General features: G+C 35.5%; 2 protein-coding genes and 1 pseudogene across 5 annotated transcripts in view; 1 reads left to right on the forward strand and 2 right to left on the reverse strand.

Moving 5' to 3' along the window:
• Positions 1-864: 864 nt before the first annotated feature.
• Positions 865-18,072, reverse strand: CCT4 (chaperonin containing TCP1 subunit 4). The gene is made up of 4 exons (XM_089101132.1): positions 17,708-18,072; positions 7,306-7,729; positions 5,528-5,691; positions 865-1,760 (listed from the first exon to the last, which is right to left on the reverse strand). Exons 1-4 carry the CDS (start codon positions 17,870-17,872, stop codon positions 930-932), a joined length of 1,584 nt encoding a protein of 527 aa, XP_088957258.1. The 5' UTR covers positions 17,873-18,072; the 3' UTR covers positions 865-929.
• On the forward strand, positions 10,369-25,265 carry LOC148955240 (GTP:AMP phosphotransferase AK3, mitochondrial pseudogene; annotated as a pseudogene). 3 transcript variants are annotated; one of them, XR_016142936.1, is made up of 2 exons: positions 10,369-10,389; positions 24,043-25,265. The product of XR_016142936.1 is annotated as a GTP:AMP phosphotransferase AK3, mitochondrial pseudogene, transcript variant X3 (transcript). The 3 variants fall into 3 exon arrangements; XR_016142935.1 differs by lacking the exon at positions 10,369-10,389 and adding an exon at positions 16,808-16,894; XR_016142934.1 differs by lacking the exon at positions 10,369-10,389 and adding an exon at positions 17,960-17,990.
• Positions 25,266-26,378: 1,113 nt separating this feature from the next.
• LOC148955241 (tRNA (uracil-5-)-methyltransferase homolog B-like) overlaps positions 26,379-27,617 on the reverse strand; it is a 31,141-nt gene continuing 29,902 nt past the window's right edge. The window contains exon 8 of the mRNA XM_089108111.1: positions 26,379-26,658. Coding sequence (XP_088964237.1) covers positions 26,438-26,658 — 221 coding nt within the window. The 3' untranslated portion in view covers positions 26,379-26,437. The remainder of the gene's footprint in view (positions 26,659-27,617) is intronic.

The following is a 27,617-nucleotide window of genomic DNA, read 5'->3' on the forward strand; positions in this document are numbered from 1 at the left end:
TTCTATTTTTCATTCGTCCCTACCCCTAACCTGTTTTACCAAAAAGGTGGGAAATGCGTTCCGCAAACTTTAGCTTGAAATACCATTGAAAAACCTCTTATTGAGAACCGTCTGTCTTTCCTTCACTCACCACCCTTAAGTCTCTTCCATTTGAACCTTTGACTTTGGTCTTCAAAAGGTACAGATCAATTCAATAACTAAAACACTACCTCTTTTTCACAATAAAAACTGGGAATTAAAATAATCTTTACGAAGCTATTCAAATTTCGAAAAAGGTGCCGTTTCTCTCGTATGATAGTATTGACTGGTCTCGGTCAATGTCTGGCTACTATATCCCTTGCTGGTGCTCTAGTGTGATAGTCCTCAACCGTTATCTTATTCTTTAGATCAATCAAAGTTTTTTCCTCCAACCGAAAAATATCTAACACTGAAAGACCCTGTATAATCAAACTCTGAATGTTGGTAAAATTACTTTGAGAAGCCTTGAAATGATTTAGAGTCAGCGGATTTGAAGAGCTTTGCTTACTGTCTTATTATTGCTGAGCTTGAACTGAAAGTACTGTTGAAAAATGTAGTCAAACATGAAGTGTTACGGAATAATCACTTGCCTTTTCTCGTTTTGTTCAATTGAAAAGGGAAGCAGATATGGTTTTGTTTAGCAGTCAGTCTCTTCTATTTTGAAAACTTCATAAACAGTAAAATCACTGAATCTTTTACGACCAAGATGAAATAAGGGGTTCAGCATAAAATTTATCATAATAATTCAGAATCTTGGTATTGGGTCTTCCAATCCCGGAGCCAAATACCCCCTCCCCCAATGGCAAGACATACTAACATTCTACAATATACAAAAGTAAAGAAAAATAGAAGCAGCAAATTTATTGTTATAAGAAAAAAAAATGGAGAAATTACCGAAACTTATTATCTTTTTATCTAATGGTATTGACAATATCGTCCACTTTAAGAATTGACCTGACCGTCTCAGTGGCCAGCATAATAGCATTTGTAGATACCAAAAGTGGTTGGAGTACATTCTCATCAATCATATTAGTGATTGAGCCTTTTCGGACATTTATACCAGATGAAAAAAGTCCAAGCGCATGCTGATTTCGAAGCTCTGTAACTGTTCCTATTGGACTAAGCCCAGCATTCTCAGCTAAAGTGTATGGAATAACCGTCAATGCTTCGGCATAAGCTTTAAAACAGTAAGCTTCAACTCCAGACAAACCTTGGGCGTATTGATAGAGATGATGACTGATTTCTGTCTCAGGAGCCCCTCCACCAGCAATTAGGAATCGCTTCTTCACCAAACATCGGATGACACAAAGGGCATCATGGATTGATCTTTCTGCTTCTTCAATAACAAGCTTATTACTACCCTTTACAATGATCGTGACAGTTTTACCAGCACCCTGAAGACCTGTGATTTTAACAAGTTTTCCAGTTCCGTCGCTAATAATTTCAACCTGATCGGCCGACGCTAGATGTTCCGGGAGAAAGTGATCCAAACTCGCAATAGGTCTACATCCTAGACTTTTAGTGATGAATTCAATATCTTCCCGTTCAATGTCCTTTATCACCATGATTTTCAACTTATCTAATAAGTGATGAGCAAGGTCATTAACAGCATCACGAAGGATTGACTTTTGAACAAGCAAAACATTGCAACCAGCAGCCTTAATCTGTTTACAAATGTCTAAGATGTACTTGCGTTCTTCACGGAGAACTCTATCCATAGCTGCGTAGTCGGATATGACAACCTAAAAAAGAAGATATTCTTGTACATGGTGGTCATTATCATTGTTTAAAAGACACAATTTAGTGCTAATTAACAGGGGCATACTGAGGATTTTCTGAGAGGAAGGAAGGAGAGGGCAGATATATTAACAGAAAGAAAAAAAGAAGTAAAAACACACAGGGTGACCAGTGTAAAGACTGAGACGTTAATATTTAAGAAAGCAAACAACAACAAAAAAAACTTCTGTTAAGTGTTTCTCTACCATAAAGGGAACTACGATTATATGCATTATAGTGGATGCATATCTCCCTTCAAAATTCGCTATATTCTAAATTTTCAATGACTACCCACAAAAAAATGTTCTGCATTTCATATCCAGACGAAATAGCAAGTTCTACCATATTTTTTTTTTTTTTTTTATTTTTTTTTTTTTTTTTTTTTTTTTAACATACATGTAGGGCTACCATAAGTTTTAGGCATTTAAACTATAAAGCAGATATGAAGTGAAGTTGTGTAAACGCAACAGGCTAAAAAATCAACAATTTTTAAACAAGACATCTATAGTGGGACACAGCTGCACGGCAGTTTTCTTCCCTAAACTTCATTAGCCTGAAGTCCCGATAGTTCTCCGTTAGTTAGTTGGTCCCTCTCGAGATTTTTCATACATATTTAGAATCTAACAAAAACTAAATACCTGGGTTTTATAAGATGATGAAGCTGTATCCCCCCCCCCTAAGAGAAAGTGTCAGAACACCATTAATTCTAATTCACGTTTGTTTTAGGTTTGATTCATTCATATAAGGTATTTTCTGTTATTCCGAAGTTTTGGCGTTGCTGTTTGCTTATCATTGAAGGAATGTTTATGCATTAAAAGGTTTGAGATGGAAGTCAACGAAGACTTTTCACTCAATCAGCAGCAACTTGACCAGTAGCTGGTCTACGAGATATTTCATAGGATTTTAAAATCTTGCCACACTTACATATTACATTATTAGTATAATTAAAAGTTTGTTCTCACAAGCTGGCACAAAAAAAAAGTAATTCCACTAATCAAACTTCCAACGACTCCTTTTACATACTTTCAAACAGACTAAACCTCAAAACGGTCATAGAGATCAGCATTTTCAACTATTATGTCAACAAGCACAGAATACAAGATGTACCAAATCGCCTTTATTGGGATATTAATTTTGCATATGTTTACCACCATCTAGTAGTGTCAAGGGTTAATTTAAAGCTGAAATATCGGAAGGGTAACTACCTCCCGGGAAGTTATGATGTTGGTAGACTCCAGGATGAGAATTTGAGAGAAAATTTCCAGTAACATTTCAATGCTAAACTTAAAGAGTTTAAAATTTTACAATGCCATAGGTGTTTGGAATAATTTTAGAAAAATAATTTGTAAAGTTTCTGATGGTGTATTAGGGAAGAAAGCTAGAACTGCAGCTAAGAATATCAGTGCAAAAGCTTTATGTTAATAGAAAGGAGAAGGGACTTGTACAAGAATTATCTTAGTGATAGATTACATGAAAATAGGAGGAATATAAAGAAAGCGCAGACAGGATTAAATATGAACTAAGAGGGTGTCAAGTGGAAACCAATGATAAACTTTCTTAGGATCAGGAAGATGCAGCTAGACGGCATAATAGTAAAATATTGTTTTGGTATGTTAATAAATCGAGAGGGAGTAGTCAATCCGAACTTGGCCCAGTTAAAGATAGGAATGGGGCCGCAATTAGTGATAAGGAAAAAGCTAAAGAGAGATGGGCAGAATATTTTGAGAATGTACTAAACCGAGATAGAGTTGCAGGAAAAGATATAGAGGAAAATTAAAAAAAATGTGATACCTTGGATGTGAAGGAAGATTTGTTTTGTGAGGAGAAATTAGCAACAGTACTAAAAAGATTAAAAAATAATAAGGCTCCAGGTGCTGATAGGGTGGTAAATGAGTTTCTTAAATATGATGGCTCGGAGGTTAGAAATAAGTTACTGAAGATTATGAATATGGTTTTTGAAAAAGGGAAGTACCAAACGATTTTAGGAAAACCTTAATTAAGCCACTTAATTTTCACTTTTAGGCTAATAATTGAGAAGTGCCTGAGTTTTCAAACACCTTTGGTCCTCAGTTTTATAGATTATGAGCAGGCGTTCGATTCTGTTGATAGAAGAGCTTTAGTGAAGGTTTTATCCTTGTATGGCATAACAGACCAAAACACTAAAGTGATTTGGGCTATGTAAGAGAATAACACTGTTGCGGTTAAGGTAGGAAATGAGGTTAGCAGCTGGTTTTGTATTAAATCAGGAGTTAAGCAGGACCGTGTTCTACCCCCCTTTATATGGATTATTTTGACGGACTTTGTTTTAAGGAGCACAGGAAAGGCAATGGGAGACCACGGAATCAAATGGGGAGGAAATTCTCCTGGACTTAGATTATGCTGATGATTTAAGCATCCTAGATGCAATTATGAGAAAAATCAGTAAACTTTGACAGGGTTTGCAAGTTCATGGTGCCAGAATATGTTTGGAAATTAATATTAAGAAGACCAAGTCACTAAGGCTAGGAATAAGTGCAGATGAAAAGGTGACGTTGGGTAATGAAAAGATTGATCAGGTGGGCAGCTTCACTTACGTTGGTAGTATTATTAGTAAAGATGGTGGGAGCAGTGAAGATGTTAAAAGTAGAATAGCCTAGGGTATAAGGCTCAGGGTGTTTTATCAGAGTTAAAAAAAAGTTTGGAAGAATAGGAAGATAAGTCTTCAAACAAGGATTAGAATATTAGAAGCTACAGAGATGACAGTGGTCAAATATGGCTCTGAAGCATGGACGCTCCGAAAAGCGGATGAAGATTTGCTAGACGTTTTCCAGAGAAATTGCTTAAGGATTGTTCTGGGTACCCCGCTGACTGACCGTATTTCAAACAATAGGCTGTACGAAAAATGTGGTTCAATACCGCTCTCTAGGGCTATAATGAACGAAAGGTTGAGATGGCTAGGGCACGTTGTGGGGATGAAGGATGATAGATTGCCGAAGATTGTACTTTTCGGCCAACCGTCAAGGACTAAACGGAAAGCAGGTGGCGTGAGAAGACATCGCAAATAAATATTTATAGAACATGGAAATTTCTTGGGCGGGTTCTAAGAAGCGGGCATTGAATGTATGGGATGGGAGAAGAGTGTATGTAGCAGTGTTGACATCAGGAAGCTTTGTACATCAGTAATTAGTACGTAGTAGCAGTAGTTGTAGTTTCTCGGAAATACGTTGATTCATCCTAGAGTAAAGACGGGAGAGGACGAAGCTATTTCTAGCTCCTTTTTTGGGAGCACCAATATTGGTGTTCCGCGTGAACATTAGAAAGAATCTTCCTTCTCTTTTTTGCCGCCTATCAACAAGCTGTCATACTTCTGACTTAACTTCTTCCCTTCTAGCTCAATGATTAATCCTGTAATAAAAATTCTAACGTATCTACAGCTCGGTGGAATAGTTGCTTAAGCGTAAAACTTAAATAATCTAAGTACTCGTACATATCTACAGATAATTTTGTAGAAATGTTTATTCTTTTTCCCTTTGAAAGCCTCAAAATAATCTTAACAATACTAAAACGACAACTTTACATGAATTACAAAAATGCCTTTTTTTCCAAATAGTCTGTCTAAACTCTGGTATTTTTCTTAAACTTTAGCGTTTTTAAAGCTTTTGGCCATCCATTTTTCCAAATTAATCATTACTTCCTAATAAGAAAGTAATAAACTTTCCTCCTAATACGCAAAAAGAAGACAGAGAAAAAGTACCTGGTTATCCATGTCTGTTTTTGGTGGTGAAATACAAAATTGGATCAGTCCAATGCGAGGCTTGTCTACTTTGCTTAAACTAGAAATATTGCTTGCTTTCTGAAGAAAAACCAGCCCATCAATGAGTTCCGTGTCCTCCATGGTACCACCAAGTTTTTGGATTACTGAAAGAGATTGTAATTCTATTGAAAAACAAAGAAAAAATAAAAGTAAAAAAACAAATTACAGCAGGAAGTTTCGAAAGTGTGTAAGCTCCAAACAATGTACATAAAATAGATGATGAAATATATGATCCAATAAGTTTGAGAACGTTGTAGATTAGGAGCTGCTCAAAAGGAAAATATATCGCCAAAACAAAAGCAGTACCATTAAATGCTTTACTCTACCATCTTTTCGAATATGATATTTGCGTTTCTGACATGGTTCCATAAACAGTTTTGATAACATTTTTCTTCTGTTTTTCATTTTGTAACGCTTCACATAACGGGTGGGTCCAGTCGAGAGTTGATGATATTCAGTTATGTCGATGTAGATAATTATGGAAGGAAACATTACAAGTTGATTAATTGAAACATGCTGCATATTACAAAGTAATAATTGTTTTGCTGTGGTGTTTTCTTTTAGTTTTGTATATATCATAGAACTACACATGGGACCAGCAGGGGGGGAGGGGGCGGAGGACTGTGGGGTACATTGTCAGAATAAGGCAGCTTTTGGTAGAATGATAATAGGGTAAATCTTTCAGTGAACTAACAAGCTTCAACATACTTTTATTTATCCGTAATAATCCTATCAGATTGCCATAACTAGGCTAACCTACGTTGACTCACGCGAGATTACAATGAAAATTCCATAGAATCGAGATGGAAATGATACTTTTTAATTGCAAAATTTGCAGCACCAGTAAAAGTAAAGTCCTGGCAGTAATACTGTTAAATTCAAACTATTGCATAAAAGAGCAAACAAGCCGCTTTAAACAAGGGTTTCTGGGCAAAATCCTATGCCAAGAGCTTATTCCATATGGCAACTGATCGCCAGATGAAGCTTTGTGATATATATTCTTACCCAGAAATTTCTTAATCAAGGTAATTAGTACAAGCGAGGTTAAAAGTTGTTCTTGATCCCTTAACTTTAGCAGGGATGAGAAAGAAGGAGAAAACAGAGAGAAGGGGAAGACAGAAAGAAGATATGATGGGGGGGGGGAGTAAATCCAGAGTAATATTTTATATACGTATTGTACTGGATAGATAACTAATCAAGCAAAATATTTTGTCTTGAGTCACATGATCTGGAAAGGGGTCTGACTATTGAATTCAGACTATTCATAAAGAAAACGTTACTTATCTGAATTACACTCTAAAATGGAAGCTTTCCCTCCTACCTGAACATGTTGAATAACTTTTTTTTACAAGGATACTCATTATGCTCCTTTTTGTATTTCCATTTTGTTTGCAAGTTACATGTAAAATATTACTTGGCCAGGTCTACAAGTACAGCATCATACGGCTACACTGGGACTGATAGACATTGAGGATATAAAAGGCATAGTTTTTAAATGAAAATAACAAAACAATACACTATAATTTGAAAAATATAAAAAAAAAATACAATCAACAAGTTTTATTTGTGCTTGTGAGCAAATACACATAGGCAAGTGTGCATGAGATTTTATATTGAATAAAGTCAAAGTTCAAAGTTAACCTACCTGCAAATCCACATAAAAACACAAAAAGTTATACTCGTTCATCTAAATATTTGTTTTTAAATATAGATTTTACCTTTAATGTCATGGAGATCCACGTCGTGATCTTTTGCTGGGTCAATAACCTTCAAAACAGCATCGACAGCGATTGGAGCCAAATTACCATATTGAGATACTGTTTTAGATGACAGTGAAGTTGTAGCACTCTTCAAAAGACTCTGTCTGTCTGATAAATCCAAAGGAATTGCCATTTTTTCTAAAATTTCTATGGACTTTACAGCAGCTTTCATAAAAGCATCAGAAATAGTAGTTGGATGAATTCCTTTCTCAAGGAGCTTCAATGAAGCTTCTAACAAGCTCCCACAAATGACAACAACAGTGGTGGTGCCATCACCAGCAGCAACATCTTGTGCTTTAGCGAGCTCAACTAGCATTTTGGCTGATGGATGAAGGAGCTTCATTTGCTTTAGTATGGTAGCCCCGTCATTTGTAATTGTAACCTAAAACATACAAGGATAAAATAAAAAACAGAAACTCATTCAACAACAATTATATTGTATATTTTATTTGCAACCACACTTTTACACGAGATCATTCGATCATTTTGGCTGCAGTAATTTGATGTCACTCTATGACATTCATTTAAAAACTTAGATTTAAAGCCAAAACCATTAAACTAAACAAGTTCTATAGATTGATTACAGCCGAATTGATACCTTACTTGGTTCTTAAGATGTTTAGAAGTTTCCGTTGTTTTTCTTAAAGATATGTTACATCCTCTTTTCTCACAAACAAAATTAGTTAGGAATTAAAGCTTTTAATACTAGGTTATCTGCATTATGTTTTATATATGTAAAATACCTACCTTGTACTGATAATTGGTAGTTGTTAACAGTAAAAAACTCAACACAATTTTTTTGTTTTTCGACATGTTTGAAATTTATACTGTACAACAGTTACTGCAGGCAATTTGGACTAACAATATCCTGAATTTTTGCATCTCAATCTCGAATTTTTGCATTTCACAAAACATAGACAAGTACATCTTGAATAAAACAAAAACTTGAATAAAATGAGAACTATTATTTCTGTCTCAAAATTACAACTGAAACTTACAATATATCAGGTTCTGGAAATTACTACTTATTGCTGCAAGTAAAGGCAAATAACTTTTTGCTTGTTAATAAAACAGTGTTTACCATAATTATAAAAAAAAAGTTATCTAGTGCATACTTTTAAGTTGAAACATCATATGTTTTCCATTGGCACTTTTAAAAAGTGGTACCTGGAATGGAGCCATTCTGATTTAGTACATAAAGGGGAAGAAAGTGCAACACAGCAAGGATTTTTTTTGGCCTTTTATAAATGAAGATACAAAAACGAAGACATTTTCCAAAATCTAGTGAAGGGGAGGTGATTCTTGATTTTTTTTTATCTTTAAAAATGAATATAGCAAAAACAGGTATTTTCAAAATCTAGGAAGGCAATCCCCCCATGCCCCCCGAGTTCAAGCATACTTTTTAAAACTTCTGGGTTAGCATCTGGGTAAGTGTCACTTCTGCCATTAGGTACACACAAAAGTTGCCATCACCCAGGGGAAGAGTTTTACCTGCACTGTTTGAACATTGAAGGTGCCCCAAAAAAGGACACCTTCACAGAAAAAGCCTTGCCACTAAAAGTTATCAAAACAAATAAGATAAACCTTCAAACCTAAATCCTACTTTTTGTTCCAACCTTTCTCTGTGAATCTCTTTCCTCAATAGATGTTTTCTTAAAAATACCAAAGGCATCAAGCGTATCATTAACCATCTTGAGGCCAACTCACTTATCAGCAGTAGTCAGCATGGTTTTTGCTCAAAGAGATCGGTGGAAGCAAACCTTCTTGAGTCATATAGTCTTGTAACTGACCTACTCGAGAGAGGATTACCTGTGGATATAACATTGTTGGACCTAGCCAAAGCATTTGACAAGGTTTGTCACTGATACCTCATTCACAGGCTACTTACTCTATCTGTCAGTCCACAAGTGGTCAGTTGGACAGAGGACTTTCTGAGGGACAGAACACAGCAAGTGAAAGTGATAACCGGACCAAACAGCCATGTCCTTTCTGACGAAATCAAAGTCACTAGTGGGGTTCCCCAGGGCAGCGCCCTGGGCCCCACCCTGTTCAACATCTATATAAATGAGCTACCCCTCATCACCAGCAACAAAACCACCCTATATGCGGATGATTCGAAACTCATAGGTCCTGCCAACATCTCTTCTTCCATCCAATCCCTCCAAACTGATCTCGACCACATGTGCTCTTGGGTCAAAAGATGGCTGCTGGAATTCAACGCAGAAAAATGCAAGGTCATACACTTCGGACACAAAAACCCCAAACCCCAAAAACCCCCAAATCAGTACCTCATGACCCAAAATTCTGGAAGTCACCACACAATTGAGCCTGTCCAGGAGGAGAGAGACCTTGGCGTCATCGTTGACTCCCAGTTGAAATTCAGTTCCCACTCACAGAACATCTCAGCCAATGCTAGTAGAGCCCTAGGCATCATCAAACATAGCATCACCAGTAGGAGTAAACACGTAATCACCAAACTCTACAAAGGACTAGTAAGACCTAGACTGGAGGTGGGAATGATACTGGCCACCCCTTGATTCAAAGAGGACAAGAAAGTTCTTGAGCAAATCCAACGAAGGGCCACTAAGATGATTGCCGGCATAGAAAACAAGACATACAGTGAACGGCTGAAGGAACTCAACCTCCCCTCCTTAGTATACAGATGGAAACGTGGAGACATGATCCAGGCGCACAAACTCCTCTCAACCAATCGAGAAAATGAGATCCTGGAGATCGAGACCTCCCACAAAACACAAGGACACCCTAGACGAAGCCGCAAACATCACGCTACAACTGGAGCAAGATGCAATTTCTTCTTGAATCGGAATCGAGAACCTCTAGAATAACCTCAAGGAGGACACTGTTGCTGCTGAATCAACAGATGCTTTCAAACGCCATCTGGATGCTGAGTGGAAAGATACACCGTGGAAGTTTGACTGGGAAGCACCAGAACTTAACCAACTACAACAGTCATCACAAGGAGTGATTCAACAGGATCGAAAGTCCTTATTTCACTCCAAGCTGTGATTTAAGGTAATTAAGGTAATCAAAATGAAAACACTTTTTACCCCCTAGCTCATTCTTAGGTCTATTTAATTTGAAAACTGGGATTTTCTATGATTTTTCTTTTAGTTTTTCACTAATATCTAGGTAAACAGTTTTGAGCAAAAAACTCCTTTCTGAACCATGAAACAAAACACAAAAGCAAGAACTAATTTTATGAATTTGACTATACTTTTCACTTGTAAAAAATCCAAACAATATCTTAATGCCCTCAGACCCTCACCCCTTATTTTCTGTTTATGCAATTAGTGTAAACGGAAGGAATACCCTCAAAATAAGCTCTTATTATTCAATAAATCCTTTTATGAATGTGCATCAAACCTAGATTTTAATTTTTGAATTTGATCTATTTAATTGAATATTTGTGCTTTATTTAATAAGAATTAAGTAATAAAAGTGAAATTGTTGGAATCAGAAGAAAATAGTGATTCTAGTGACGTCCAAATTAAGTTTGAAACACTAAACAGATAAATATAACAGAATTGGATAATTAGTCTTCTTATAATGTTCTTATAGGTATCTCAATAGACTAGTAATTTGAAGTGTTTAATCTTGAATGATTTTAATAATTAATATTTTAGTGCATAGATTAGGTTTATAACTATTTCATGATCTATGCATTTCTTTTAAATTCCTATTTGCTAACAAAATGTCAGGGTTATATTAATACTCATTCATTTGCTGGTTTTTTTTTACCCAGTTTACTACCAATTAATTGTAGTGTTTGTCTTTTACTACAGTAATCAGGACATGATGATATATATTTTTGGCTAATTTGGTGCCGATATTTCACATACTTGGCGTAAACTAAGTAAATAAACACACTAAGTACTAAAACTGCAAGACAGCATAAGGAGGTCTATTTTGCTAAAAATTGAGTTCCCAACTTTTCTTAATTTTTAAGACGTTTGTGTTTATATTAGTACCCCAATTGAAAAAAAAAACAGGTTTTATATTTACTGTCCTTTGTACTTTAGCAAACAAAAGTCTTATGGATCAAACAGCTTTCAGATGAAAAAAAACTACCACTCTAGTACCATAGTCCCATTAAGCATAACAGTAGATGTGAGTGGTGGGTCCCAGTTACCAGACACTAAATTAAAATACTTGCAGATAATCCCTACAAAATTTAACTGAAACTCCCAAGGCAGTTCTTATGGACTTAGATGACAAGAATGTGGCCCTTCCCTAGCAGAGGTCTGACCAAGCATAGATACCTAAGACAGTCACCAAAGCTATTGACCAGGCTTTGTTGAAGAGATTTGGCTGCCCCAGCTAGGGCCTACTTAAGCTATTTTGAATCCTCCTCCCCCTCTTAAAGTAGTCAGATCAGCTACAGGGCATAAAAAGGCCTAAATAAGAGCCTAGTTCTTACAACCTACCAAGTTTCGTTAGAATATGGCACACTTTCTGTTATACATGCTCATGATAAAAATTTAGGGACCATCTTTCATAATCACCCAGTGCTGACTTAATCTGGTATCTGATATCCCTTCCTGGCAGATGTCCTGATGAGATATATTTAGAGATTCCTTCTCCTATCCCTTGAAGGGGCTGAATTATGACTAAACACCCAAAACCAACAACTAGGGTACAAGCTCTTAATCCCACCAAGTTAAATTAGGGTATCTTTTTATGCTTTAATGCCACATATTTATCAGCCTTCCCCCCTCACAGCCCTTGGATCATGCCAATATACTCAAAAAGCACAACAGAGATGATAACTCTTACTTCCCACTATAAATAGGTGAGATCAGACTAAGCCTTTGGGGAAGACATAGTGACAATGAGAATTGCATGACTCCCTGCCTCCCCCCTACACAGGTCAAATTTAATCCAGACTTTAAAAAGATTAGAAGGTGAAATAACCACTGTCTTTCCACCAAACTCTATTGAAACATGGTAACACATTATGATAAGTATGAAAATTATAAATATTTTACACATCTCCTCCCCACTAAGACACTAAATCTTCTTGTCTAGCACTCTGTCATCAGGAGGAAAAAGCCCTAATATAAATGAAAGAAAATTGGGCATACAGAAATTGTATTAGAGCATACAACAGATTTCTTTTTTTTTTGTGATAACCCTCTGTACAAGGGGAGGGGGAAGTTTTGTACACTTACACAGAGCAGAGTAAAAGTAAGAAAACTAATGTTAAGTAAAAAAAAAATGACAGAACTTCAATTTTATTGCCTACTTTTTCTTACTCTCCCTTCCCTGCAGTGAAGATATATACACTTTCTATTTAACAACCAGTCCCAAGCCTGCTGGCATTGAGTGTCTTCTTGCAGTCATAGTGTTTCTGGAATGTGATATCCATCCATTTTTTATGCAGCTTTAGACTTAATATCTCTTATAATTTACATATTTGCAAAGAAAATTGCTTTAATTAGTTTCTAGTTTCTTTTAAACTGGTAGAAGTTTCCTGTTAATTGTAAGAATAATTGTTAAGTTCTTTAAGCTGTTCTACAAAAAAAAGGCACATTTCTTTTTTAAATCCTATAAAGTTATTGCTTGAACCCTACAAAACTGGATAACCAAATTTGTATGCAGAAATTACTGATATCTCTAGAAAATTTGACTTTTTTTTAGATTAAAAATAGGTTGATAACATATAAATTAGAAAATTTCTTATTTTGATCCAAGGTTTTAAGCAATCCCTAAGAAAAGGTTTGAGCAATATTATGATTCTGGCTGGTGAATGAATAGATCTGAAACTAATGACAGAAGTATCTTGTCCTTTTGGATGCAAGCTCGTCAAAAAACTACATTTTTACAGGTAAAATGAATCTACATGACAATGTTCTGTGGATAAACACAATAATTATATGTTTTGTCAACTTTGGGCTGAAACTCTAATATAAGACATTTCTTCTTTTTTTAGATTTCCATCACATGTTCTAATTTTCCCCAAATTTCTTTCGTTTTATTGGCCCCAAAAGGATTCTGCAATCTTGTATTTTTTCAAGTTTTGACTTTTCTGCTGGAAAACTCAGTTTCACATTTGATAGTTATTGAAATCCTTGCCATCTTTTATCATGCCATCAAAATAACCAAATAAATGACCCACAAATAGCATCCTGAAAAATGCAGCTTTTACAATCTTGTATTGGATGAGTGTTCCTCTGCATATGGGTAAAACTATTGTAAATGCTGGATGTAAGCACTGAGTTCAAAATATCCAAAGAAGAATGAGAAATGCTAAAAAAAAAAAATTACTGATAGTCCCAGAGTTTTTGAAATATCAGCTATTATAAAAAGAATCTGAAATAACAGGTACTATCAAAAGAATGTGACAAAATACAAATTAGCCTTGACAACAAGTTGGCTGCCTTTGAAAAAAAAACTTGATAGTATTGAATAAACACATAAACACTTACAAACAAACGTGATTCTGAAGAGATTTGTAAGAATGTATATAATGAAATCAGGAGCATCCTTGGTTAAGTAGACAAATCCACTGGCAGTAATGTTCACTGTATTGTTTAATAAGAAACTGGCCAGCAACAATTCCCACTGCTTTTTACCAGTACATCCAATGCATGTAAAAGACAACTACATTGCTTCAAAAAACTTTGCAAGTCAGGGGGAATGATCCCATGACATAGACATTTAACATGAATGTAAAATAACACATCTGATTTCTTGTAAATAATGTGACTAGTGTTAGTGAAAAAGCTTTGTTTTATGGTGTTGATGAGTAAGATTTAACAGCCAATACCCTATTGTTTGATACTGCTCAAAGGTCTGCCAGTACCACTTGCTCACCAGAAACATTTGTAACTACTTCTATTAATATTGCTTCAGCAATTTCTAGAACCCTGATGAATGTCTTGACAAGGATAGGCTGGTAGAAGATTGGAGCTATTCTGGTGCTGCAATAGGTTCTGGGTCTCTGCTCTGGCATAAGCTCCTTTCTTCATCTCTATTCCTAACTGCAAAACCCAGCTTCCATGGCCTTATGGTAGACTTTTCATGAGTTTTCCTAATCAAGATCATTACTGCAGGGTAACCCCAAGTAGTGGTGCTCCTTGAGGAAATTATAGCCTAGTAGACAACACAGTTTTTGCACTGGATTTTCCTTAATGGATAACTCTTCTGGGTTTGGTCTGTTTTGGTGGGCATTTTTGGGCTGAAAAACCTCTTCCTAACTAAGTTATTTATTATTGGTTGCCTCCCTGTAATGGATTAATATTTGTGTGCATGAATATTTAATGAGTCAGAGGTAATAAGCTTGAGATTGTTGGCATCACCAAGCATATAAAAGCATGCTGAGACCAAGATAGACCCAGGACTGCACAAAGCCTCTATTGAAACTGAAGGTCACAGGGACTTCTTGCTGTCTGGTCATGAGCCAGCTTAAGTACTTTCTGTAGACTGGAGAAGATGTGTTAGTCCTTTTCCTGTATTGGTTCTTGGAACAGTGCTTTTCATGAGGCCATAATAATTTCAATGATTTAAAGGATATAAAAATTGCAACTTTGAATGTTAGTGTAAAAAAAAACTATTGCATTGACATTTTGACGCACCACCACTAACTCATATTCAAGGGGTAGGAAACATAAAATTTGGTGATACAGAATTTATTTACTCACACAGGAATGATAGGATGCACAGACAGGGAGTAGGGGTCACAATGAATAAGGAAGCTACTAAGTCTTATTTAGATTGGGAAGGTATTAATAATAGAATGCCAGTTGCTCATTTTATGACCAAACAGTGCAGGGTATCACTCATAGTAGTATTACCCCTGTAAAACTGATTGATGGCAATAGTAGTGATCCCAATGAAATTCACTTACAACAACAGGAACTGATTGACAGGATCCCAGGTTGAAAAATGATATTTCTATTAGAGGATCTTAACATCTAGGTGCATTGAAATAAGATGGATGGAATCCTATCCTAGGTAAATGAAGTTTGAGAAAAGAAAATAGTATTAGGTATATACTGCTGCAATTTTGTAGGTATAACAATCAAGTTATATAAGGGGTTGAGGGTAAAGTATAGTGGGGCTGTATTCAAAATGTGTTAACTATGATTATTTTGCGTATTACAAATTAAGAATTGTTTTATTAACATTACCTTAAATTGTACTTGTTAGCAATATGGACAAATCCAGTGTACTCCAGTTAGTGATGATGGGGTTGCAGGATATCTGCTGCATCCCATTGAGTGAGCCATGGTTTTGTTGCCCAGTCTTTTTTGATATTTGATTTGAAGCTATCAATTGTTATAAATCTCATTGTCCTCTTTCTTAGGCCATTCTACAGACCTACAATTTGATTATATAAAAAATTGTTTCTTTTTCCTGTCTTAGCATGCTAGCAGAACAGCTTTGCTGAATGACCTCTGGTACTTGACAACTGGGCAAAGGATATATTCAAATATATCTTTGTTGTCAGACTTGAGCAGCTTATAGGTCATTATCATATTATTGCCTCTACATTGGCAGTATGTCAGAGTTGGTAGCTTCAGACTCTGCAGTTCATCCTGCAGCCTTCTTTGAGACTGTTTATGCATTTTGTCACCTGTCACTGAACAGGTTCAAAAGCCATCTGGTCTGTTTTATTAATTGGCATGGCAATGCACATTCTATAGGCCTACTCCAATCTAGGTCTCACCAGACTTTTATAGATTTGAGTCACTATTGCTGGGGATCTACTAGTGATTGTTTGCTTAATGATACCAAGACTCTGGTTAACCCCTGCTACTGTAGCATGGGTGTGGCAGTTGAATTTGAGGTCTTTATCCATAACAACCCTAAATCTCTTTCTGAGGTACTCTTGGAAGTTGGTTATCTCTCACCAGAATTTGATAACTTTGAATATTACCATCATGGGTTATTTTGTCCACAATGGAGAACCTTACACTTTTCAACATTAAACTTGAGTCTCTATATATTGGTCCATTTGCAAAAGCCATCTAGGTCAGACATTATTGAGGCTACATCTTGCTATGTGCCAGTAGGACCAAGTTTTGGGTAAATTTCTAGGTGACACTATAATTTAGCTAGGATGAAAGTGAGAACATCATTTGATATCTTTTATTATGCTCTTTCATAATTCAGAAACAGTAGGAAAACAGTTTATATTTGAGTTGCCTAATAAATGAGGATTAAATTGTTGTAAATAAGTGTTTTTGGAATATATTACTCTTGAACAACTTATTTATAAACTAGTCATACATTATTAACAACTTTTCAGTAACTTAACTAGTGTTGATAACTTCTTTGTGTGGTTACAAAAATGGAATACCTTTGGAGCCCTTTTAAGGGCTCAAGATGCAATTAGCCCAGGAAGCAATTATTGAATTATGAAAGAACATAAAAATAGGCATCAAATGATGTGTTCACTTTCATCATTGCTAAATTATAGCACCACCTAGAAATTCACCAAGTTTTGAATCATCAGCACATATGCTTAGTTTATTAGTCATGTTTTTAGAGCGTCAAAGTTGTTCCCTGTAGGCTACATGTTTTGGTAAATATTTACCAAATCATATTATTGAGTTACAAATAAAGTGAATATACCACTTGATGCCTTTTTTTTGCTCTTTACAAACATAGGCCTAATAATCATTTTTGTTGGAAATGAATTTTATCCCCACCCCTATATATACCAGTTCAGGGTATATATTTGCAGATTAGGGGGTGGGGTAAATTTTATTTCTGATGTAAATGAGAGGTAAGGTTAAACGTTCCCCCACCCCCTAATGTGCAAATACATGCCCTGACTTGTTCTATATAGGGGTGGGGGCTAAAACTCATTTCTGACAAAAATAATTATTATATTTATAAAGAGCATAAAAAAAGGCATCAAGTGGTAGATCCACTTTATTCATAAGTCAATAATATGATTTGGTAAATATTTACCCATGTTTCCTTCTCTCTAGTTAGTCCTCTGTAAATAGCCTACCCTATTTTATGATTTTTTGGAATTGTTTTTGGAACCTTAGTCTTTCCCTCTGAATAGTAGAAGTAAACTAGCCTAGGACCAGGCAAGGCTGTACCCAAAATTTTTTTTTTGAGGGGGTTTAACTCATTTTTTTTGGGGGGGGGGTTACACTAAGAAACCTCAAAAACACATACAAAATTTGTTTATATCCATTTTGGTTATGTTTTTACAATTCAAACAAACATATTGGGGGGAGTTGAAGCCCCCTTAGTCCCTCCTCTTGGTACAGCCTTGGGACCAGGATAATCTGAAGTCAAAATATTTTGTCCAGGATACATAGCCTACTGGCCAAGTACAGCTGAATTCAATTAGGGTTATCTACTAAGCATTTTGTCTTACCTCTCCCTTTGGAGCTTGAATCATCTTGTCCATCCCTCTTGGTCCAAGACTTGTCCTAATCGCATCTGCCACAGATTTAGCAGCATTAATATTACTACCCCTTATATCTGCGGGTTTGCTTTTGTTTTGAAAATTTTTCATTTTGGGGGTGCTTTTACTTGACATGTTTATTTAATCTTTTTACAATTGATCTGGGACAGGTGTGTCTTGCCGGAAGTTTTAATGTATTTCTTCTTTGACGGTTTTGCGGCTTCTAAAGAACAGTGTGGCCTCTAAAAGAAAGGTAGACTTTAAATTTTACATTTGAAACTGCTTGTATTCAACTGAAATTATATAATGAGAACTAAGGTTTAAGCCTTTAATGTTTCCTTTGACAAAACTTTTTTTTATAGGCAAAAATCACGTTGTGTTCCTTGGTTGCGTCAGTTGTCAGGAAAAGAATACCAGCGCTATCTAGAAAATATTTTATGTGTTAAGCCATTTTTTTCCTTTTGTTTTATTAACAATACCAAATAAATAAGAAATTTGGAAGCCCTCATTCTCCTTTTCTCTCTTGGAAGTGATTTTTTCACAGTTTAATTGGTAAATTTGCTTTCCGGTTTGGTTGTAAAACGTCATATCTAAAATAGAATATATTGGTATGATGAAAAATCTGTTTTATTACTAACCAATGCTTTACACAATGCACATGAAAGTTAATAAGTCTATGAATAAATAATTTTCACATGTTATTAGAAATATAGCAAAAATAAAACTTTAGTACTCTGTGAGTGTGAGATTCAGTCACAAACAACGATGATTTTACGTTTTTGAGTAAAAATCTAGAAAATGGCGACATTAATAAATTTACAAATATTTACAGCACAAAATTAGTAATGCTGCGTTTTTATCGGAAAGTATATGGCTGATTTTACTTCAAGCAATTGCTCTCGTGTACACAATCTCTTTTACAAATGCACTTGGTCAGCTCCTTGTAGGTGATACATGCTTCTGGTAAATCACTCCAGGGAAGAAAAGCATCTTCCACTTTTGTCTTGTTTCTATAGAGCTTATTGTGGGAAAACGTTTAGACGGACTGGATACACAAATTTTGTTTCCCTCATCCTCTCCCCCAAAACAAAATTTGGTTTCCTTGCCCTGCCTCCCTCGAGCACTCCCTTGAAGTTCCAACTGAGCACGAGCTCTTCCTAAGATAGTGTAATCCGGTACACAGTGTCATTCGACATACCTCACTATTTTACTGCGAAACAGTCCCACAGTGGTTCATAATTTCAGGAGTAAATTTCAGGAGTATACCCTTGGGAAATATTGGTCTTAAGAATGGTCGCTAAGAGTTCAAAACAAATCTGGCAGCCAAAACCAAACATGCCCACCTTTCCTACTAAAACCTATCTTTGGTCAATAAGTAATTTCCATAATTTAGGAGCATTGCCCTTAGGACTGTAGGGAAAATATTGACCCCTTAATGTCGCTATGGGTTCCCGACCCCTAATATCTGTATGGGTTGCCTAGAGGCGAAAAACAGTACGAGAAAGGCGCTAGCTACCATTTAGACATCACTGGTCCTTTAAAGGTCCCGAAGCTTTTAATTTTCGATCAAGTAACCTCCCTCTCGGTACTCTTCGATCACATCTGTCGTAAAAAGTGGCTCGAAACAAAAAATCATGACACAGAGAAATATCACAGGTAGCGCAATCACGTTGCCTAAGTAAAGAACGATGTTGGCACAATGTATTATTATTTTTTTTCCATACCAGGGTACTTCGTATCGAAGGAGCTGTCGTAGAAACTTCAAAAAGGATTCATTCAATCTGAAATTGAAGGGACTAGTGGCCTTTTTAATAGTCGAAAGTGATTGGAGGGCAACTAGCCCCCCCCCCCCCACGCCCACCATTTCCCCAAACACACCCAATTAAAATTTTGAGATAGCCATATTCTTTAGCATAGTTGATTTCCAGATAGAAATTTTGTTTTAGAGGACACTCCCTCACAACCCTGAGGGCAAGGGTTTTAAGTTATGCCCTGCGGGTATATAAGAACAATGTTGGCACAATGTATTATTTATTATTTTTTTTCTTTAGACCAGGGCACTTCGTATCGAAGAAGTTGTCGTAGAAACTTCGAAAAGGGCTCATTCGATTGCAAATTGGAAGGGCTTGTGCCCTTTTTAATAGCCGAAAGTGATTGGAAGGCAACTAACACCCCTTCCACGCCCACCATTTCCTCAAACACATCTAATCAAAATTTTGAGATACCCAGTTTGTTCAGCGTAGTTGATTTTCAGATGGAAATTATGTTTTTGAGGAGAACACTCCCCCACAGCCCTCAGGACAAGGGTTGTAAGTTATGCCCTGGGAGAATATAAGGTTTTTGTAGAAGGTATAGCCGCAGAGAATTCAAAAAGGGCATGGTGAATTGGAAGCTCTAAGTGCTCGGGCACTTTTCAATAGTTAAAAATGATTTATTCACAACTAACCCCCCTCTCACGCCTACCTGTCCCTCAAGCACATCACATAACCATTTTGATATATTCATTTTGTTCAGTAGATTTGAAAGTTCTAAAGAGGGCTAGTGCCTTTTTTAATAGTCGAAAGTGATTGGAGGGTAAATAACCCCCCTCTCACGCCTACCATTCCCCCAAACACATCAAATCAAAATTTTCAGATAGCCATTTTGTTCAACATAGTAGAAAGTTCTTTGAGGATGACAACCCCCCCCCCTCACAGCCCTTAGGGTAAGGGTTGTAATTTATGCCCTGGGGGACATATAAGGTGTTTATAGAATGCGTTGTCGTAGAAACTCAAAATGGCTCATTCGATTGGAAATCGAAAGGCCTAGTGCCCTTTTTGATAGTCGAAAGTGATTGGAAGGCTTGACATTTTTATAGTAATGATCGATGTGAGTACAATGTGTATTTTTTTTTTTTTTTTTTTTTTTAGACCAGGGCACTTCGTATCGAAGTAGTTATCGTAGAAACTTCGAAAATGGCTCATTCGATTGAAAATAGAAAGGACTGATGCCTTTTTTAATAGTCGAAAGTGATTAGAGGGCAACTAATCCCCCTCCCACCCTCCAATTTGCTCCTTATGTTGAAAAAACTAAATGTTGCCTTAAGAATAAATCAAAATGCACTGTGTTAATGCTCATTCCCAATAAGGAATCTCGGCAGTATCCCAAGAACGACCGAGGGTATTATTTTCAAACTTTCGGGGTTACTTCTGCTCTTAAAATTTAACCGAATCAAAATAGCGTAAGTGTATCCAAGCTATCAAAGAAAGTAAACAGATTTTTTTTTTGCGAATGGTGTCATGTTTTCCATTTCAGGTCAACTAGAGGAGGTATGAAACTAAATTAAACACTACTATGTGTCTCCAGATTTTTAAAAGGGTGTATGTTGTTGAAAATTGCTGAAAATGTTTCTCCAGCATACAAATAGCAGGCCACAATGCAAATAGCAGGTATTTGTATGACAATGTAGATACAAATGAATGTGCATTGTCAGTTTAATATACATATACTGATATTTAGTAATCAAAATGTTAATATTATTTGATTTATTAAAGTTATAAAAGTAAAAAAGTTTATTTTTTTTTCAGTGAAGTGCAAATTATGTTCTGGCCTTGGGAAGGCTTAGGGGCTTGGAGCCCAATTCATGTTAATTTCTACTCGTTTTGAGTTTGACTCGGTTATTTATTGTAATTTCTGTTCGTTTTGGGCTTCGTTTATTTATCTATGCGGATTTGTGGTAGTATCACGCTTGGTAGACTATTTGATTTTGTTTTTTCTAATTTTTGGTTTAATGGAGTTCTTTACTTTTCTTTGAAAAACTTATTTTGTCGAAAAAGTTTTTTTTAATTAATTTATTGAAAAAGCAAACGATATATATGATTCACTTGCCAGGAAAGGCAATGAGGTTTCAAAGGGTAGGCTGGGCTATTCACTGACAATCATTAAACTTTTTTAACCTAAATTGAAAGCAGGATGAATAGGAGTATCTTTCCCATAATTAAGAATTTTTTTATTTATTTATTTGTCTATTCACAGATGGGCACACACACACACAAATAAAAAGTTCCTTCCATTAGCAAGAGCTTTTTAGGGAGCCCTTTTTATAAATTCGGAGAATAAACACTAGTTTAATTATCACATTAATCAATACAAACAAGCACCTGTGTGCTCCAAAACATGAGAAACATAATGGTGACTTACAAAAATGCCCCAGTGGTGTTTCTAAACTCGTGACTTATATTATTCATATTTTTTGTATAATGATCAAGACGATCTCCATTATAAGCAAAAGATTTTCTAAACCAAATGCACTATGTGCATGCGGTTATCAAAAGGGCATATCAACAATATCTCCGGGAAAGCGTTAGAGCATTAAGCTGAATTTTCAGGCAGTGTATAGAGGTATGGTGAAATAAATCAAAACACACCATGTGCGTGCAATTTGTCAAAAGGGCGGATCAACACTAATCAGGAATGGCTTAGACTATTAAGTTAAAAGTTTCAAGGCATGTTGAGCAGAATGTTGAAGTAACTAAAAGGGAATATGCGCATGCTACTACCACTACTAGGCTAGCTGCTACTACTACTGCTATGACTCCTACTAGTACCACTGCTGCTACTATTTCAAAGGGTATGCTACTATTAAAAGGGTATCAAAACACACTATGTGCATGCAGGTTGTCGAAAAGGCGTATCAGCAATATATCGGAAGTGGCTTAGAGCATTAACTTAAAACTTTCAGGGTATGTTAGAGGTCGTTGAACTAATTAAAACGCATTATTGCTACTACTAATACAGTTAATAGTACTACTGAGGCTAAGTATATTAAGGTGAAACTTTCAGGTTATAAGGGTGGAACCTTCAGGGAATGATGAACTAAATCAAAACACAGTACGTACATTCAGGTTGTCAAAAAGGGGGAAAGTTTCAGGGATGTTGAACTAAACAAAATGGATTATGTGCATACTACTACCACTACTATGCTTACTGCTACTGCTACTCCCACTATTACTACTCTCACTACTACTTTTAACTACAACTACTACTAAGACTAAGGTTTTAAGGGTGAAACTTATGAGGGATGTCGAACTAAATCAAACACACTATGTGCAGGTTGTCAAAAGGACACTATATCAGAAATGGCTTAGATTATTAATTTAAAAGTTCAAGGACATATTGAAGGGGATACTGAACTAACCAATGTGCACTATGAACACAGTACTACTACTACTACGACTACTACTTAGGCTGCGGGTATTAAGATGAAACTTTTAGGGAATATTGAGAGGGGTGTTGAACTACATCAAACATAATATATGCATGCAGGTTTTCAAAAGTGGATATCAGCAATATCTAAGAAAAGGAATATGGCATTAACTTAAAACTTTCAGGGATTGTTAGGGGGGGGGGGGGGAGTTTAACAAACAAAAATTTATTATTTGGACTGCTACTACTACTTTTACTTTTGCTAATATATTAAGTTGAAACTTTCAGGGAATGCTGAGGGGGATGTTGAATTAAACCAAAGCACACTTTGTGCTTTCAGGAAGTTAAAAAGGCATATCAGCAGTATCTCACGAACAACTTAGGGTGTAAAGTTGAAACTTTCAGGGCATGTTGAGGGGGATGTTGAACCAGCCAAAAGGTATTATGTGCATGCTACTACTACTTCTCCTACTGCTAAAACATTCGTTTAGTACACAGTTTAAAACTTTCATATTTTTTAATCATAGTGTTTTTCATCTTAATTACCAAAAGTTTAAGATAACTAGGATGTAAAAATATAATTAAGGTTACGTAATTATTACAGTTTTATTTTGCCTTTTTAATGGCTTGATTATATTTAAATTTTCCCCATTCTAAGGAGCTTTTAATTTCTTTAAAAATATTAATTGCAAACGAAAGTAGCAGATTCGTTGCTTATTTCTGTTCATTTGTTTTCACTGACTTCAGCTCTTATTATTTTAGGTTTTTTGTTGAGCTAGCATTAAATATTACAATGTAGTTTGGTAGTTGTGTAGCCTATCAGAATACATTCTTGTTCAGTGCAGTCACCTGTTTTCAAGAAAAAAGGTTTTTTAAAGATAAAAGTTTATATTTTGCGACAGATTATTAGATTATTCTTTTCATCTTCATAACACTCGCTGTAATGATAATCTATAGAGTGGCTTAGTCGCATTTTTGTTTCCTATTTTAAGTTTTGGGATGTGAAGATTGTGACATAAGAGTCGTAGGCTATTTTCAATTTGAGTCCGAATGAAGAAAAAGGTGAAAACAACTACAAGACATAGTGCCAACTTTATCTTCATTCTTTTTCTTTCTTTCAGATGATACCTAGAAAACTGATAAGAACTGTTATTCTTGGACCACCCGCTTCTGGCAAGGGAACTATATCGAACAGAATATCGAAACAATTTAATCTGAAGCATCTATCAGCTGGAGACTTACTACGTTCACAAATTGCCTTAGAAACCTCCGCCGGGATGCAAGCTCAAAAATACATAGAAAAGGGCAACTTAGTGCCGGATATTGTGGTTGTAGAATTGATCTTCAACGAATTAAAAAAACTGGAACAAAATGGGTGGGTCCTAGATGGATATCCAAGAACAATCGTGCAGGCTAAAAACCTCGTGAAAAAATACAAAATTGATGCTGCAATTTCCTTGGATGTACCTGATGACGAAATCATTTCCCGAATCTCAGGTAGATGGCTCCACATGCCGAGCGGAAGAGTGTATAATACTGAATGGAATCCTCCGCTTATACATGGATTTGACGATCCGACTGGAGAACCTCTGATTCAAAGACCAGATGATCACCCCGGTGTCATCAAAAGACGACTAGAGAACTATCATCGCAATATGGAGTCGATTCTTCAGATGTTTTATGAAGAAGGAATACTTTACAAATTTAGCGGAAGAGAAACGAATGCTCTTTGGCCACAAATCAAAGATCAACTCAACAATATCATTAAAAATGACTAAATACTTTACTTTTCTTGAATTTTTTTTTTTTTTTTGGTTTTGGTATTTTATTTAGCTGCTTACTTACTCTTTTGTGTGTGGAATCTCTGTCCTATTTTTATTTTCTCTCAACTTTTGGTCCCAAAAAGCCATTTTAAGTTAAAAACTAAGAAATGTGAATTAAAGCACGAACAAAAATTATGGGATCACTACATGTGCTTTTTACTATTATGGCGCTGTTTGGATATTATTGCTAAAACTATAGTTTTTAATGCTCTGAAAATGAAATCTGTTAATTACAACAGGTGGCTCAAGAATAGCCTTACCACAAGATAGATTCTCTCTGAAGTGCTATTGAACCTTGTGCATTCCTCAAGGTTTTGAACATTCCCAGATTTTGACAAATAACTATTTACGTCAATGTATCTACTTAGTTGTAAAAGTAATGTTGTAATTCTGAATGTGAGTGCCTTGTACCAGTGCACAAATTAAAATATGCTGATATTATGTATTACTACTGATATTAAATTTTTTTATTTGGTTTTATTCTTTAATTAAATTTGTCTTTGGCGTACATCGTCAAACATCCCGTATATGCAGTACAAATGCTAGGTAGGATGAGAACTGTCTTTAAAAACAGTTTGTCGTCTCGAAAAAATTTGAATATCGTCTTGACATCTGTATTCTTGTGTTTTGTGACCCTAATATTCCTAGGAGTCCCTGGTAAGAGCAGACTTAAGAAAAGCGTAGTCGCACCTATCAAACCATGAGATTTAAATCAAAACTTGGAATATTCTATATTTTGAGATCAGTTATATCTGAAGTTTTTTTTAGTTCATGTTAGACTTTTGACGTAGATAGGACCTGAGCTTCACATTCTGTGTCCGATCTGTACTGGACGACGTAGAAGTCGGCCAGTCTACTAAAAAAGACTGCTAAAAAATAGATGAAAATAAATATACAGTTCATCAATGTATAACCACAGCATTTGGTCAATATGATAATTTCATAGATCTATATTTATAGATCTATTTATCTATATTATAGATCTATAGATAATAATTTATATTGAAAATAATAAACATCAAAAAGTGGATTATTTCCAAATTTTCGAAAATTTAATGTGGGATCCCCTCCAACATGCATGCATAGCCTACGCCATAAATTGTAATACTTATGATATACTGTGTTTTCTTTTATTGACAATTTTACATGAGGGCCTAGAACTGTAATTCGGCACGTAAAACGTACGAATCTTGGTCTTGGAACGATTTCTTTTAACGTGAAAAAAAGAAAAGGAAGAAAACTGCATACAAAATTTACCAAATTATTACAGAGCAGCAGAGTCACATTAAAATAAACTTGTTTTGATGAGTCATTATCAGTGAGGGCAGCGGTGTAATCACTTGGTCAAATGTCATTTACTATTTTAGTGCCATTAAGGCTGTTGTAAGAGGATAGTGTCGGCGAGAATCAAACGATAATTCATCCTACCTGGTAGTGAACGGAGAATGACTGATGTTGCCCAACACAATGTATCAGCGGCAACCTCTTCTGCGATCTCTAGCCAATTCATATTCCAAAGAAGTATAGTTTATCGACACAGTCTCGAAGAATTTATTTGGATATGCTGAGCTTTTTAGGTATTTTGAAATGAAATAAATGACCCAATCCATAGAAAAAAATTCCTAGCTAATAAATTACAAGAAGACACATTAATAACTAAAGAATCTTTCTCTTTACTGCGTCACACAACTATTTATCTTTCAAACAGTAAAACTAGCTCTATATGATTTGTATGTGGGAAACTATCAATAGGAACTGCTAAACTAGGAGTGAAACGCTGTTCATTCAGCTGCCGACTTTTCGATGTGCACAGCTTCGCAAAGTTGTCCATTGAATTTCCCATGGGTTTACAAGAAACATAAACAACTCGATCGATGACAGTCGCAGATTTAATTTCGTTTATCATTGAATTCGCTAGAAAAGGTAAATATAACGTGGGTTATAAAAAATCTGAAGCGGTCATATTTTTTATATTCTTTTCTTCCGAAACAAAAGACAAATTTTATTTCTACCTATACTTAATTCAAAACTGACAATCAATCAAACAACTTTCCAAAATATAGTACTATATCAACTCAAAATAGATAAAAAGATTAAGAAAGAGAGAAAGAACCGCATTTATCTTTTTAGAAACATCAACTAATTTCTACTTTGCAACTTTCAATGGAATGATGTCCAAAACTCAGTGTTGGCGTCCTTTTAAAGTGAACGATTCAATTGTATGATTATTAGAAACCACTTTAAGAAATGGATTTGCTCTTTACTGTATTTTACTAATGGTTTGAAAACAAATGCATGAGTAAACAAAATACACGGATATGTATTTATCTGCTTCCGGTTTGGACGTGACAATGAATTTTGATGTTATTGTTTTATGTAAGAAAAATTAGAGGCACAATAGAGCATTAACGGCTAGTACATTACACTGTAAGACACAAAGGCACATAGAGGTTTCTTGGGTGGGGGATTTGTCAAACAAAAAAACAGCCAAGTTATGCAAAAGTCATAAAAAACAAAAGGGGGTTCTAATATTTTAACTATTTGTGACCCTAGAGCACTCACCCTCCAGCAAGCATGGATCTACTAGGAAAAAAAAATCTATAACCTAATAATCACTCTTAAAGAAAATTCTAAGCATACTAGAGCATTGTTTTTCGTTCATTCTGCACAAGAAATGGTGAATTTTCAAGATTCCTTCAAGAATATAATTCTTAAGGGACGGAATAACTTAGAAGTAGACTAAAATACGGAAGTATAATAAAATTATAAACAAGTCTCTGGGACCATGGAAAATGTAACGAATTTATAAAAATTAAAAGAAAAAATGAATCATCAACGAGCCATAGATTGATGGTAAAAAAAATCGAGCAACG

The sequence above is a fragment of the Artemia sp. Qi Xiang Cuo genome, chromosome 2, assembly GCF_049724085.1.
Source record: "Artemia sp. Qi Xiang Cuo chromosome 2, ASM4972408v1, whole genome shotgun sequence".
NCBI classification, from domain to species: Eukaryota; Metazoa; Arthropoda; class Branchiopoda; order Anostraca; family Artemiidae; genus Artemia; species Artemia sp. Qi Xiang Cuo.